A 14877-nucleotide genomic window follows, 5' to 3' on the forward strand; every position below is an offset into this window, starting at 1 on the left:
ACATAATTTTGGTGGTTTATTCACTCAGTTGTGTCAGACTCTTTTGAGGCCCCATCGACTAGCTCACCAGGCTTCTCTATCCATGGGCTTTCTTAGGCAAGTATACTGGAGTGGGTTGTCATTTCCTTCTCAAAGGGATCTTCCCGACCAAGGGATTGAACCTGGGTCTCCTGTATTACAGATTCTTTACTGAGTTACCAGGGAAACATAGTAACTGTCACTAACTAAAAACAACTATTAGAGAGGTTCTTTCACAACAGATTTACCTTCTGAATCAGTACTACAAATTCCTTACCCACAATTGGAGTAAATCAACAGAGATCCCAGGGCTAGACAGGGCACCTGACACTACAAAGTCACTTTGGAATCAAAAGTTTTGACACATAGGAGCTTTTAACTTGAAATTTTCACCCTCATTAGATGGCTTAGGAAAGACACGCAGCTGCACCACACACCTCCCAACACCTCTCTCCCCACAGATCAGATCAGATCAGTCACTCAGTCGTGTCTGACTCTTTGCGACCCCATGAATCGCAGCACGCCAGGCCTCCCTGTCCATCACCAACTCCCGGAGTTCACTCAGACTCACGTCTATCGAGTCAGTGATGCCATCCAGCCATCTCATCTCTGGCGTCCCCTTCTCCTCCTGCCCCCAATCCCTCCCAGCATCAGAGTCTTTTCCAATGAGTCAACTCTTTGCATGAGGTGGCCAAAGTACTGGAGTTTCAGCTTTAGCATCATTCCTTCCAAAGAAATCCCAGGGCTGATCTCCTTCAGAATGGACTGGTTGGATCTCCTTGCAGTCCAAAGGACTCTCAAGAGTCTTCTCCAACACCACAGTTCAAAAGCATCAATTCTTCGGCGCTCAGCCTTCTTCACAGTCCAACTCTCACATCCATACATGATCACTGGAAAAACCATAGCCTTGACTAGACGAAACTTTGTTGGCAAAGTAATGTCTCTGCTTTTGAATATGCTATCTAGGTTGGTCATAACTTTCCTTCCAAGGGGTAAGCGTCTTTTAATTTCATGGCTGCAGTCACCATCTGTAGTGATTTTGATACCCAGAAAAATAAAGTCTGACACTGTTTCCACTGTTTCCCCATCTATTTTCCATGAAGTGATGGGGCCGGATGCCATGATCTTCATTTTCTGAATGTTGAGCTTTAAGCCAACTTTTTCACTCTCCTCTTTCACTTTCATCAAGAGGCTTTTTAGTTCCTCTTCACTTTCTGCCATAAGGGTGGTGTCATCTGCATATCTGAGGTTATTGAGATTTCTCCCGGCAATCTTGATTCCAGCTTGTGTTTCTTCCAGTCCAGCGTTTCTCATGATGTACTCTGCATATAAGTTAAATAAATAGGGTGACAATATACAGCCTTGACGTACTCCTTTTCCTACTTGGAACCAGTCTGTTGTTCCATGTCCAGTTCTAACTGTTGCTTCCTGACCTGCATACAAATTTCTCAAGAGGCAGATCAGGTGTTCTGGTATTCCCATCTCTTTCAGAATTTTCCAGTTTATTGTAATTCATACAGTCAAAGGCTTTGGCATAGTCAATAAAGCAGAAATAGATGTTTTTCGGGAACTCTCTTGCTTTTTCTATGATCCAGTGGATGTTGGCAATTTGATCTCTGGTTCCTCTGCCTTTTCTAAAACCAGCTTGAACATCAGGAAGTTCACAGTTCACATATTGCTGAAGCCTAGCTTGGAGAATTTTGAGCATTACTTTACTAGTGTGTGAGATGAGTGCAATTGTGTGGTAGTTTGAGCATTCTTTGGCATTGCCTTTCTTTGGGATTGGAATGAAAACTGACCTTTTCCTGTCCTGTGGCCACTGCTGAGTTTTCCAAATTTTTTTTGCTGGCATATTGAGTGCAGCACTTTCACAGCATCATCTTGAAGGATTTGAAATAGCTCACCTGGAATTCCATCACCTCCACTAGCTTTGTTCATAGTGATGCTTTCTAAGGCCCACTTGACTTCACATTCCAGGATGTCTGGCTCTAGGTGAGTGATCACACCATCGTGATTATCTGAGTCGTGAAGATCTTTTTTGTACAGTTCTTCTGTGTATTCTTTCCATCTCTTCTTAATATCTTCTGCTTCTGTTAGGCCATACCATTTCTGTCCTTTATCGAGCTCATCTTTGCCTGAAATGTTCCTTTGGTATCTCTTATTTTCTTGAAGAGATCCCTAGTCTTTCCCATTGTGTTGTTTTCCTCCATTTCTTTGCATTGATCGCTGAAGAAGGCTTTCTTATCTCTTCTTGCTATTCTTTGGAACTCTGCATTCAGATGTTTTGTATCTTTCCTTTTCTCCCTTGCGTTTTGCTTCTCTTCACAGCTATTTGTAAGGCCTCCCCAGACAGCCATTTTGCTGTTTTGCATTTCTTTGCTATGGGAATGGCCTTGATCCCTGTCTCCTGTACAATGTCACGAACCTCATTCCATAGTTCATCAGGCACTCTATCTATCAGATCTAGGCCCTTAAATCTATTTCTCCCTTCCACTGTATAATCATAAGGGATTTGATTTAGGTCATACCTGAATGGTCTAGTGGTTTTCCCTACTTTCTTCAATTTAAGTCTGAATTTGGCAATAAGGAGTTCATGGTTTGAGCCACAGTCAGCTCCTGGTCTTGTTTTTGTTGACTCAATAGAGCTTCTCCATCTTTGGCTGCAAAGAATATAATCAATCTGATTTCAGTGTTGACCATCTGGTGATGTCCATGTATAAAGTCTTCTCTTGTGTTGTTCGAAGGGGGTGTTTGTTATGACCAGTGCATTTTCCTGGCAAAACTCTATTAGTCTTGCCCTGCTTCATTCCGTATTCCAAGGCCAAATTTGCCTGTTACTCCAGGTGTTTCTTGACTTCCTACTTTTGCATTCCAGTCCCCTATAATGAAAAGGACATCTTTTTTTTGGGTGTTAGTTCTAAAAGCTCTTGTAGGTCTTCATAGAACCGTTCAACTTCAGCTTCTTCAGAGTTACTGGTTGGGGCATAGACTTGGATTACTGTGATATTGAATGGTTTGCCTTGGAAACGAACAGAGATCATTCTGTTGTTTTTGAGATTGCATCCAAGTACTGCACTTCGGACTCTATTGTTGACCATGATGGCCACTCCATTTCTTCTGAGGGATTCCTGTCCGCAGTACACAAAGTTTCATAAGCAAAGAGCTCTTCATAAAGAAAGAACTCTTAGCTCCTTCCTCCTCTTAGCCTCCTGTTTATCTTCTTTTTTCTTTTCCTTGATAATTTGCTTGATGGCTTAGTTAAAAGAAAACTGTTAAAGTCAAGGGATCATAAAATATAGCAAAAATAAGAGAGCATTCCATTTCTTAAGTTCCCACCCCCTTCTTGATGGGTTCCTGTAAAAGTAATGTTTTGAAGTGGATTCTGCTTCTTTTGTGCAAAGAAAAACTGATGAAGGCAAGGATTTGAGATGACATTTGAAGAGTTGTTTAAAAAATTTTTTTTTTTTTAATTTTGTACTTAATGTTATTTTGAATAAAATCTCAAATGATTTCTGGGACATTTATGAAAAAAATAAAACAGCTATGGGTTTGAGTGAATGATAAAAACATCTGCCATGCTGATAAATATCAACCTGCATTTGGTAGTTAGATGCTCAATTCAGCCCTCTCACAATAACTAATGGGTCTTCTGTGGCAAACTGAGAGGAAACCCGAGTTCCTCACTTCAGCTCAAGAAGAGGACTGACTACCATTTTGCACCTTAAAAGGAGCCCCTAGAGCTTCATGGCAACTTGAGAGGAAAGCTGAGTTTCTCCCTGCTACTGGAGAAGAATCCCGAATTCCCCACCTCCACTCTAGATGAGGCCTGATTCCCCTGCAGCGACGTGAGTGGAATCCCGAGTTCCCCGTCACAACTCGAGAGGAACCCCTAATTTCCTGCCACATCTTGAGAGGAACCCCGACTTCCCTGCTGCAACTCGAGAGGAACCTTGAGTTTCCCCTCACAGCTCAAGGAGGACCAACTCCCTGCTGCAACACAAGAGGAACCCTGATGTCTCCCTCACAACTCGAGAGGAGGACCGACTCCCCTGTTGCAAATCGAGACAGATAAGACAAATCTATCTGAACCAATTTGGCATCAGATTCTGTTTATTTTTTGGCTTCGGATTTAGTTTATTTTTTAGGAAAGTGACCGATACTTGTATTTCCTTTTAAAATGTGAGAAATTTCTTGGTAGAAAACTGAAAGGTGAGTACAAAGCATTTTAAAAGGAAAACATCTACCTCATAGGAACTATTTACTTACCTTAAAAACTACTTCCTCCCTTGTTGGTTTCTCTGTACATCCTAGAAACTCAACACTTGAGTTGGTTTCAGATTGCAGTGTTACAGATAACCTTGTGAATTAAATGTGTCTTTACTTATAACCTAGCTCTGCAAACACTCTTCAGCCATAATAATTAAAGCTCATATACAAGAAACCAATTTCCATGCTCTTCCTTATTTTTATTAGCACCCAGGAAGGAAGCAATATGAGCTGTACAAAATGTACACCACTGCAAGAACAGAGTTTGATTTGACAGAGAACTGCATCTGTGGCTAATTTCATAGAATCACTAACTGGTTCTCTCAAGCAGGAAAATACATCTCTTCCACAAGTGAAATCATTCTTCAATAATGAGAACATTTAAAATTATGCAAAACTACTCATAAAATCTACCTACTACCAATTACTGCCCATAGTGGGGTAACCATCTCATGGTTTTATAAAATTCATAATCTTCAGTTTTAAATGCTTAATACTGATCATTAGTTAATATTACCTTCCATATACTTAATATTGGAAATTTTATAAAAAATATTAGAATCAAATCATGAAATGCTACTTTGAAAAAAATCTTAAATGGTTTCTTGTTTTGTGTGCAATTACAGAACACTATTCTTTTGAAACTGAAGTGTAATTTGAAACTAGAGGTTCAAATGTTGTATAATGAAACATCTCTCTATAGTGTTTAAAATACATAGTAAGTATTTTTAAGAGAAAGAAGAACAAAAACTGGAGTACCTGTGCCATAGGCTAAAGCATTAGAGAAGTAATTCAATGAACATACTTTTTTTTTTCCACTTAGCTGTCAAATCCATCACTGCATTCTTACTTGGTTGATCCACATTTGGTGTTAACTCTGTGATTGATGTTAAACTAACAATTCCTCTGAAAGAAGCTCACATCTGAGATGTTACATCATCAAATCAACAGCACAACCACATTGTGTGGGTCAAAGGCACTGAACATTGTACAGCAGTGCATCAATAGAAAAAGTTGTAAACCCATTAAAAGACTTGAGACTGCTTTAAACAATGAGATACAGTTTCATAAATGACCTGTACCTAACTTATAGGAATAGTTAATGCTCAGATTCACTTCATGATGCAAAATAGGCATTGTGGATGAAAAATGGTTTTTAAAAATATTTCAGCGATTTTTTAGACTGAAGTCAGTAAGTTAATCAATATACATTGTCTTGCATTCTTAAACTATTAAGAAGACATAATCACTTCACTATATCTTTCATTTACTTAAAGACCTGAAATAATCTAACACCTTCTTAATGCTATTTCTCAGATAAGACGATTCAGTCTTAAAACCACTGCTACCAAAGTGTTATATTTAAAGAACTGAGTTATTAGTCCTTGGCTGAAATCCAGTCTCTTTAAAAATCAATTTTGTGTTCACCAGGAAGTACTATCTGGAATTTTGATGGAGGTTTACCTTATTCAGGATGATTTCAGAACAAAGCTCTGCCATGATATCTATCCAGTATTTTTAATATGTAAGTTTTCCTATCTTATCTGATTTTGGTTTTTCATCTGCATAGTCTAAAATGGCAGGATATATATATATATATATGGCTCAGTAGACCTCTTCACTTCTACTCTTTTCGTCCCAATACTTTCTCTGATAGGGTAGAGATATAACACAACCCAAAAGAAAGAAGACCATGAAAATGTGCACCTTCACTGGAAGGTGATAGGAGAGCCCACGTCCAGTGTTTAATTCCAAACTGCAACATCCCATGATTTTCCAATATTCTGATTTCACACATACATTTAACAATTATTTATAGAATCCCAGAAACAATATCTAGGGAGGGTCCAGCCAGTGAAGTAGACGGGTGTTCTTCCAACTTCCATGAAGCTGTACAAAGGCCTCCATAAAAGTGTACAAAAATCTGAGTTTAAAAAAAAAAAAAAAAAAGAAGAAGAAAGGGTAAAAGACACACGGCTTCTGGCTTCTGACTCCAAATCCAGATAAACTGTGAACCCAGACAGTCAACCAACCACTTGCTCATTGTGTTAATTAGGGTGTTGATTCAGCCAGATTTGCTTGGTTTTCCTTAATAGTGAAATGCTTGGCAAAATCAGTAGAAGAAGCAGAATTCAACCTCAAGTTCTCTTTTAGTTTGTTAAGTTCAAAGTCATGGAGAATCTTGACAGTCATTAACTTTTCTCGCTTGACTCTTTCCAGAACATCTTTTGGAACATCAGGGATCATCCAGGCCAAAAAAAATTTAATTAAAAACACAACATGCTAGAGGAAACATAAAAGAAAATCAGAGACACTGTTTAGCTATCAAATGTTCAGCAAAATGTCCTTACAAATCATTTCATTCATTCAATAAACTGTGCTTGACACAGTAGATAGAAGGTAAAGCAAGAAGATTTAGTCCTTGGTCTTGGAACTTTCCTATAAATCCAACATTAAGCAAATAAATAAATATATACTGCTGCTGCTGCTGCTAAGTCGCTTTAGTCGTGTCCGACTCTGTGCGACCCCATAGACGGCAGCCCACCAGGCTCCCCCGTCGCTGGGATTCTCCAGGCAAGAACACTGGAGTGAGTTGCCATTTCCTTCTCCAAGGCATGAAAGTGAAAAGTGAAAGTGAAGTCACTCAGTCGTGTCTGACTCTTAGCGACCCCATGGACTGCAGCCCACCAGGCTCCTCCATCCATGGGACTTTTCAGGCAAGAGTACTGGTGTGGGATGCCATTGCCTTCTCTGAAATATATACTAAAATATGTAATTACAGAGATTCCAGTTGAACTTGGTTACTGAATATACTCTTCATCTATGCTTCCTCCTGAAAACCTAATCAAATATTTGTAAAGAAATTAATAAATTGTATTGTTCACAAAGAAACAAAAAAAAAGGAGCAAACAGTGAAAACAGACTGGAGAGTGAAGAAAGCTGGCACTTAAATTTGCAATTGATGATACCGTGATGGTAGAAACCAAGACAAAAGCTAATTTTGTCTTGAATCAAAAAAGTCAGGAAAGATGGTGCTAAGGACTGTGAATTCATAGTGTGGGTGGAGTTAAAAATAAGAGGATTATTTAAAAATCTGTAAAGGGGCAGATGAATTTTCAGAACCTCTCTCTCATCTACATTTGAGTATTACTTCTTTCCAACCCCCACCCGACCGCAACTGAGTGCTTTATTTTCTGCAGAAATTAAAACAGAAAGCTGTGCACTCAGAGGCAGCAGAGATGGCAGAAGATGAAGGTGCGGCATCATACTGAAGATAGGACAACTCAGTGAAGTTCAGCATTCTAAATCACGAGATCTCGAATCCCTCCTTCCCTTCTTGGCTTTCAACACAACCACGAAATAGCTCAACAAGCAGGAGGTGGAATGATTTATTTTTCCTCCAGAAAATATACCTAATCAGAGAAATTAGAATTATAGATATCAAAATTTTATAGGTCTCAAATGAAAAGGCCCCTTTTTCAGCCTATAGTGAAACCCACCCAAAATGATCTTCCTCTTGTATACACACAAAGCTCATGACCAGGTATCACTGTTTCGCTCTTAAATACGAGCAGATTTCCAAGAACAATCAAATACATAAGGAAGACTAACATGGAAGAGTAAGACGGAAATGGACAAACAGGATCTATTGTCCATTTAGGATATCTAAGAGGACATAGAGAGAATCATGGGAATGACAGACAGTAGCATAACAAGACAAAGACACAAACTGGACTATTGATAAGAGAGAAAATAAATGATAATTAGAATTTCAAAACAGTTGTTAACATCTGAATAAGAAAAGTCTCAAAAAGATAGGACAGAGAAAAGAAGGAAATTATCAAAGAAATAATACAAGCAAATTGTCTCAAAGGCTAATAACATTTGCAGATCCAAGGACTTTAGTGAGTGTCCAAAACAATGAATATTGGACAATATCACATGACTTTCTGGTGAAGTTTCATGAAAGAAGGTCTAGTGAGAGAATCCTCAAAATTTACTGACATATAAACAATCATAAACCAAGACTGGAAAATTAGAATGGTATTGTATCTTTATAGCAACACTGGAAGCTGACAAAAAACAGACCAATGTCTTAAAATTTCAGGAATATTTAAATAAAGTTGATTCAAAATTTTTCAGGGAAAATGACTTCTCCTCTTGAATACTATACCAATTAACTATCTATGAGAAAAAGAAGAAATTTTAATATTCAAGTTCTCAAAAATTGCCCATTTTCCTCAGAAAACTAATAAAAGATGTGCTTAATCTAAATAAACTAGTAATCCAAGAATGGGAAAAACATAGATTGAAGAAAATACTGTATTTAATATAAGAAAAGTTAAACTCCCAGAATGATGGTGAGTCAGAACCTGTAATGAAAATCATAAATAAACAAAAAAAAAAATTCAAAAGAATTCTTTTTGTAATTTACCAGGCTGAAAGGTGATCTAAAACACTGATGGAAAATGTGGGATGAGGGTGACAAATTCGTAAAGAACTGAGAGGGGTAGAGATTTAAATTATATACATAACCTCAATAAAAATAAAATCAAACAAAAACTGATTGGAATTTGCATTTTCTTGCCTTAGACTTACCTAGCCTAATATTGGCCTTTACTAACAGGACTGGAAAGGTCAGTTTTCATTCCAATCCCAAAGAAAGGCAATGCCAAAGAATGCTCAAACTACTGCACAATTGCACTCATCTCACACGCTAGTAAAGTAATGCTCAAAATTCTCCAAGCCAGGCTTCAGCAATATGTGAACCGTGAACTTCCAGATGTTCAAACTGGTTTTAGAAAAGGCAGAGGAACCAGAAATCAAATTGCCAACAAATTGCCAAAAGCAAGAGAGTTCCAGAAAAACATCTATTTCTGCTTTATTGACTACGCCAAAGCCTTTGACTGTGTGGATCACAATAAACTGTGGAAAGTTCTGAAAGAGACGGGAATACCAGACCACCTGACCTGCCTCTTGAGAAACCTGTATGCAGGTCAGGAAGCAACAGTTAGAACTGGACATGGAACAACAGACTGGTTACAAATAGGAAAAGGAGTACGTCAAGGCTGTATATTGTCACCCTGCTTATTTAACATATGCAGAGTACATCATGAGAAACGCTGGGCTGGAAGAAACACAAGCTGGAATCAAGATTGCTGGGAGAAATATCAATAACCTCAGATATGCAGATGACACCACCCTTATGGCAGAAAGTGAAGAGGAACTCAAAACCTCTTGATGAAAGTGAAAGAGGAGAGTGAAAAAGTTGGCTTAAAGCTCAACATTCAGAAAACAAAGATCATGGCATCCGGCCCCGTCACTTCATGGAAAATAGATGGGGAAACAGTGGAAACAGTGTCAGACTTTCTTTTTCTGGGCTCCAAAATCACTGCAGATGGTGACTGCAGCCATGAAATTAAAAGACGCTTACTCCTTTGGAAGGAAAGTTATGACAAACCTAGATAGCATATTCAAAAGCAGAGACATTACTTGGCCAACAAAGGTCCGTCTAGTCAAGGCTATGGTTTTTCCTGTGGTCATGTATGGATGTGAGAGTTGGACTGTGAAGAAGGCTGAGCACCGAAGAATTGATGCTTTTGAACTGTGGTGTTGGAGAAGACTCTTGAGAGTCCCTTGGACTGCAAGGAGATCCAACCAGTCCATTCTGAAGGAGATCAGCCCTGGGATTTCTTTGGAAGGAATGATGCTAACGCTGAAACTCCAGTACTTTGGCCACCTCATGCGAAGAATTGACTCATTGGAAAAGACTCTGATGCTGGGAGGGATTGGGGGCAGGAGGAGAAGGGGACAACAGAGGATGAGATGGCTTGATGGCATCACTGACTCGATGGACGTGAGTCTGGGTGAACTCCGGGAGTTGGTGATGGACAGGGAGGCCTGGCGTGCTGTGATTCATGGGGTTGCAAAGAGTCGGACACAACTGAGCGACTGAACTGAACTGAACTGAATGCTCAAAATCCTTCAAGCTAGGCTTCAGCAGTATGTGAACTGAGAACACCTGGAACCAGATGGAGTGTGAAATCAAGCTGGACTTAGGAAGCATTACTATGAACAAAGCTAGTGGAGGTGATGGAATTCTAGCTGAGCTATTTCAAATCCTAAAAGATGATGCTGTTAAAGTGCTGCAGTCAATATGCCAGCAAATTTGGAAAACTCAGCAGTGGCCACAAGACTGGAAAAGGTCAGTTTTCACTCCAATTCCAAAGAAGGGCAATGCCAAAGACTGTTCAAACTACCACACAATTGCACTCATTTTACACGTTAGTAAGGTAATACTCAAAATCCTTTAAGCTAGGCTTCAACAGGATGTTAACCAAGAACTTCCAGATGTTCAAGTTGGATTTAGAAAAGGCAGGGGAACCAAGATCAAATTGCCAACATCCATATGCAAAAGAATTCCGGAAAAACATCTACTTCTGTTTCATTGACTATGTTAAAGCCTTTTACTGTGTGGATCACAACGAACTGTGAACAATTCTTAAAGAGATGGGAATAGCAGACCACCTCACCTGCCTCCTGAGAAACCTGTATGCAGGTCAAATAGCAACTGTTAGAATCAGAAATGGGACAATGGACTGGTTCAAAATTGGAAAAGGAATACATCAAGGCTGTATATATATTGTCACCCTGCTTATTTAATTTCTATGCTGGGTATATCATGGAAAATGCTAGGCTGGATGACTCACAAGCTGGAATCAAGAGCCAGGAGATATATCAATAACCTTAGATATGCAGATGACACCACCCTAATGACAGAAAGCAAAGAGGAACTAAAGAACCTCTTGATTAAGGTGCAAGAGGAGAGTGAAAAAGCTGGCTTAAAACTCAACATTCAAAAAACACTAAGATAATGGCATCCAGTCCTATTACTTCATGGCAAATAGATGGGGGTGGGGTGGGGAACAGTGGAAACAGTGACAGACTGGGCTTCAAAAACTGCAGACGGTGATTCCAGCCAGGAAATTAAAAGACACTCGCTCCTTGGAAGAAAAGCTGTGACAAACCTAGACAGCATATTAAAAAGAAGAGACATCACTTTGCCAACAAAAGTCCCATTAGTCAAAGCTATGATACTTCCAGTAGTCATGTACTGATATGAGAGTTGGACCATTAAGAAGGCTGAGCATCGTAGAATGATGCCTTCGAATTGTGGTGTTGGGAGAAGGCTCTTGAGAGTCCACTGGAGTGCAAGGAGATCAAACCAGTCAATCCTAAAGGCAATCAATCCTGAATATTAATTGGAAGGACTGACACTGAAACTGAAGCTCCAATACTTTCACCACCTAATGCGAAGAGCTGACTCATTTGAAAAGACCCCGATGCTGGGAAAGATTGAAGGCAGGAGGAGAAGGGGCAACAGAGGATGAAATGGTTGCCTGGCATCACCGACTTGATGGACATGTGTTTGAGCAAACTCCGGAAGACAGTGAAAGACAGGGAAGCCTGTTGTGCTGCCATCCATGGGGATGGCAGAGTCGCAAAGAGTCAGACACAACTTAGCAACTGAACACCACCACCAACAATCAAGTGAATAAGTGCCTTATATTTCTTAGTTGTTTAGTCGCTAAGTCGTGTCCAACTCTTTTGTGACCTCATGGGCTGCAGCCTGCCAGACTCCTCACTCCATGGGTTGCCACTACTTCTACTCGATGGGTTGTTACTTACTTCTCCCGAGGATCTTCCCAACCCATGGATCGAACCTGCATCTCCTGCATTTGCAGGCAGGTTCTTTACCACTGAGCCACCATGGAAGCCCTACATTTATTTATCTCTGCCTTATAGGCCTTAATGTCTCATGATTTGTGGTCCTCGGTTTAAACCTTGGTCAAACACCCTCTCTGTATTGGTTCTCTTGTCTTATATCCATAATCATACTAGCTATTCTACAAGAAAGGAAATGTAATGCAGTGGGAAGAATGGAGGTTTGGCAGTGAGATATCTGGCACTGAAACTCAGCTTTAATATTAGCTGATTATCTTTAAACCAACTACTTAATTTTGCTGACTGTGAGATTTATTTGTCAAGGGTGAATAATACAGCTGAACGTAGAAAGTTATTATTATAGCTTCTGGAACTGGTACATAACAGGTGTTTGGTAAAATTGGTGGATCCTCTGACCTCAAGGGAAGAGATCTTAATTTTTCTTTTCTGTGACCTTGGTATCTTCAACAATAGCAAGGAATAACAGGCAATTGCTGTACTTAAACTATTCCTAACTTACTTTTTATGACAACAAATACTTCCTTCAAAACACTCTAGTGAGATAATGCTAATTTTCTGCTCAACAGATACTCTTAGAAATATATGCCTGAAGGGTGAAAAGAGACTTACTGGCATGAAAGTTAAGAAAGGCTTACCTCCATGATTATGATGAAGGTCATCTTGGCAGCAAGGACGTGCCAGAACTGAATATTATGAGCATATTTGTCCTCACTGTCAGGAGGATTTCTGTAATCTCTGTATCTGAAAAAATGGAAGTCAATGCAAAAAATAAGCTACAACTACAAACAAAGAGACTTAGTATAAATTCATATTGTTTCTTGTAAGAGATCCTTTTAGTTGACCACAAAAGTCAAGTCAAAGGAAAATAACTGCTATTACCAAACATTTATTTTCCCTATACAGATAACAATCATAGCCATATGCTTCTAATGTATAGTATAGATGTAGCAGGAGACACAAGTGAAACTTCTCTCTTGCCATGAAGACAAGTTTCTCAGGAGTTAGCTAACTTTGCTCTTTTCATTCCCTTTCTTCCTATTCCTTAACAACTCAGTTCTACCATCACTCCACTGACACCAACTGTCTCTGGTCATTAAATTGAAGGAAAATTTTAATTCACATCTTATTTTATGTCTGTGAAGAACAGAACTTGACACTGTTGATCATTCTCATTTTCTTGAAACTCTGTTTTCTTTTGGTTTACAGGACACTGCATTGTTTTCGTGTTACTTATTATCCTTTGGGGGTTTCCCTGGTGTTCAATTTGTGAATTCATTTTTTTTTTCTATAATGTGTCTAGATATTGATGTTCTTCAAAGATTCAGTCCAGCTAGGAAGTGATGGCATCAAGAAATCTGACACTCGTTACGATTCTTCTCTATATAAATATGGAACAGGACTTCCCTAGTGGTCCAGTGGTTGGGAGTCTACCTCATCCATGGGGATACAGATTCTGTCCCTGGTGTGGGAGGATACCATGTGCCTCACGGAGGCTAAGCCTGTGTGCCCAACTACTCAGCTAGCCGCCTAGGGCCCGTGCTCTGCAACAAGAGAAGCCACTGCAGTGAGAAGCCGCCAAAGCTAGCCACTAAGCCCCACCTGCCACAACTGGAGCAAGCCCGCGGGCAGCCAACAATAAATAAAAAATATGGAATATAAAAAGGTTTTTGTCTACCTATGTTGCAGGTAGACAAAAACAGATATTGCTGTTTTTATTGGAATCCCAGATGAAGCAGTTGGTTTAAGGTTTAAGTTGATGTACCATATGTGTGTGTGTGTGTGTGTGTGTGTACACATATATATACACACACACACACATATATTATACACACACATGTATATACACACATGCATATATATACACACACACACACACATATGTGTGTATATATGTATAAATGATCTTTAAATCCTAAAGTAAAAAGATCCACACAGTTCATGAGACACAGAGTATGAAAAGAGCAGGTTTACAAATCCAATTTCACACTCCCTGCATCGAAGAAACCTTTCAAATGGGATGGCTAATGAACCAACTATATTGTTCTTTCTCTCTTCCTCTCTCTCTGTTTGAGGACACAGAGTTAAATTCAAGTAGGTTGAATGCACATATAATATGACCATGCTGTGTGATCTATAGACATGAAAGCTTGAATCAAGGGGACATTTGCTGGAGAAAATTTTTCCAATAAATTTAGAAAATAAGAAGCAATTCAAAAGTGACATTATCTTTACTGATAGTATTCTTTTACTTTTGAGTATTCTACTTTTTTCAAATCAGAACCATACAATGTATGAATTTTAGAACTGATGTACTTTATCCAAGATTTTTACTGCCCCAAGTAAATTTTTGTTAAGACATGAAGAAAACAGAGAACTTAAGAAATACATTTAAAAAGCAAAATGAAAACAAGAGAAAACCTGCAAGTGTTGTAGTCTCGTTTTTCCGAAGGTACAGTGTTGTTTGGAAAATCGGCTATGAGGAATACTGATAGGCTGTTATTGATATACCCACTCATAGGCCAACTTTCGTTTACTGAGTAGGCGTAGTGGTAAACTAAACGGGGAACCATATCCGACGTAAATGCAACAATAACAGCCTAAAGGACAAAGCAAGAAGAAAATCATGAGCTAATAAAGCAATTTTATGAAAGTCTAATTTGTATATCGTTCAGATCTTTGTGCCTTAAGGATGCAAAATTACTAGTATGCTATTACTAATCATGTTAACATATGAGTCTTTGACCTAAAACGTAAAATAGTTCATGTATGGTGTATGATCAGTGTTACAAGATTTCACAGCTAGAAAGAGTTACACTGAAAATTTAACCTCACTGTTTGTTTCCAAAA

General features: G+C 39.0%; 1 protein-coding gene across 3 annotated transcripts in view; it reads right to left on the minus strand.

Moving 5' to 3' along the window:
• Window positions 1–4463: 4463 nt before the first annotated feature.
• ANO5 (anoctamin 5) overlaps window positions 4464–14877 on the minus strand; it is an 87957-nt gene continuing 77543 nt past the window's right edge. For all 3 annotated transcript variants that reach the window (XM_070783237.1, XM_019954956.2, XM_019954954.2), the window contains 3 exons: window positions 14449–14627; window positions 12666–12771; window positions 4464–6567 (listed from right to left, as the gene is read on the minus strand). In XM_070783237.1, the coding sequence (XP_070639338.1) occupies window positions 6337–6567; window positions 12666–12771; window positions 14449–14627 (516 nt within the window). In that variant the 3' untranslated portion in view covers window positions 4464–6336. The remainder of the gene's footprint in view (window positions 6568–12665; window positions 12772–14448; window positions 14628–14877) is intronic.

This window comes from Bos indicus, chromosome 29 (assembly GCF_029378745.1).
Source record: "Bos indicus isolate NIAB-ARS_2022 breed Sahiwal x Tharparkar chromosome 29, NIAB-ARS_B.indTharparkar_mat_pri_1.0, whole genome shotgun sequence".
NCBI lineage: Eukaryota > Metazoa > Chordata > Mammalia > Artiodactyla > Bovidae > Bos > Bos indicus.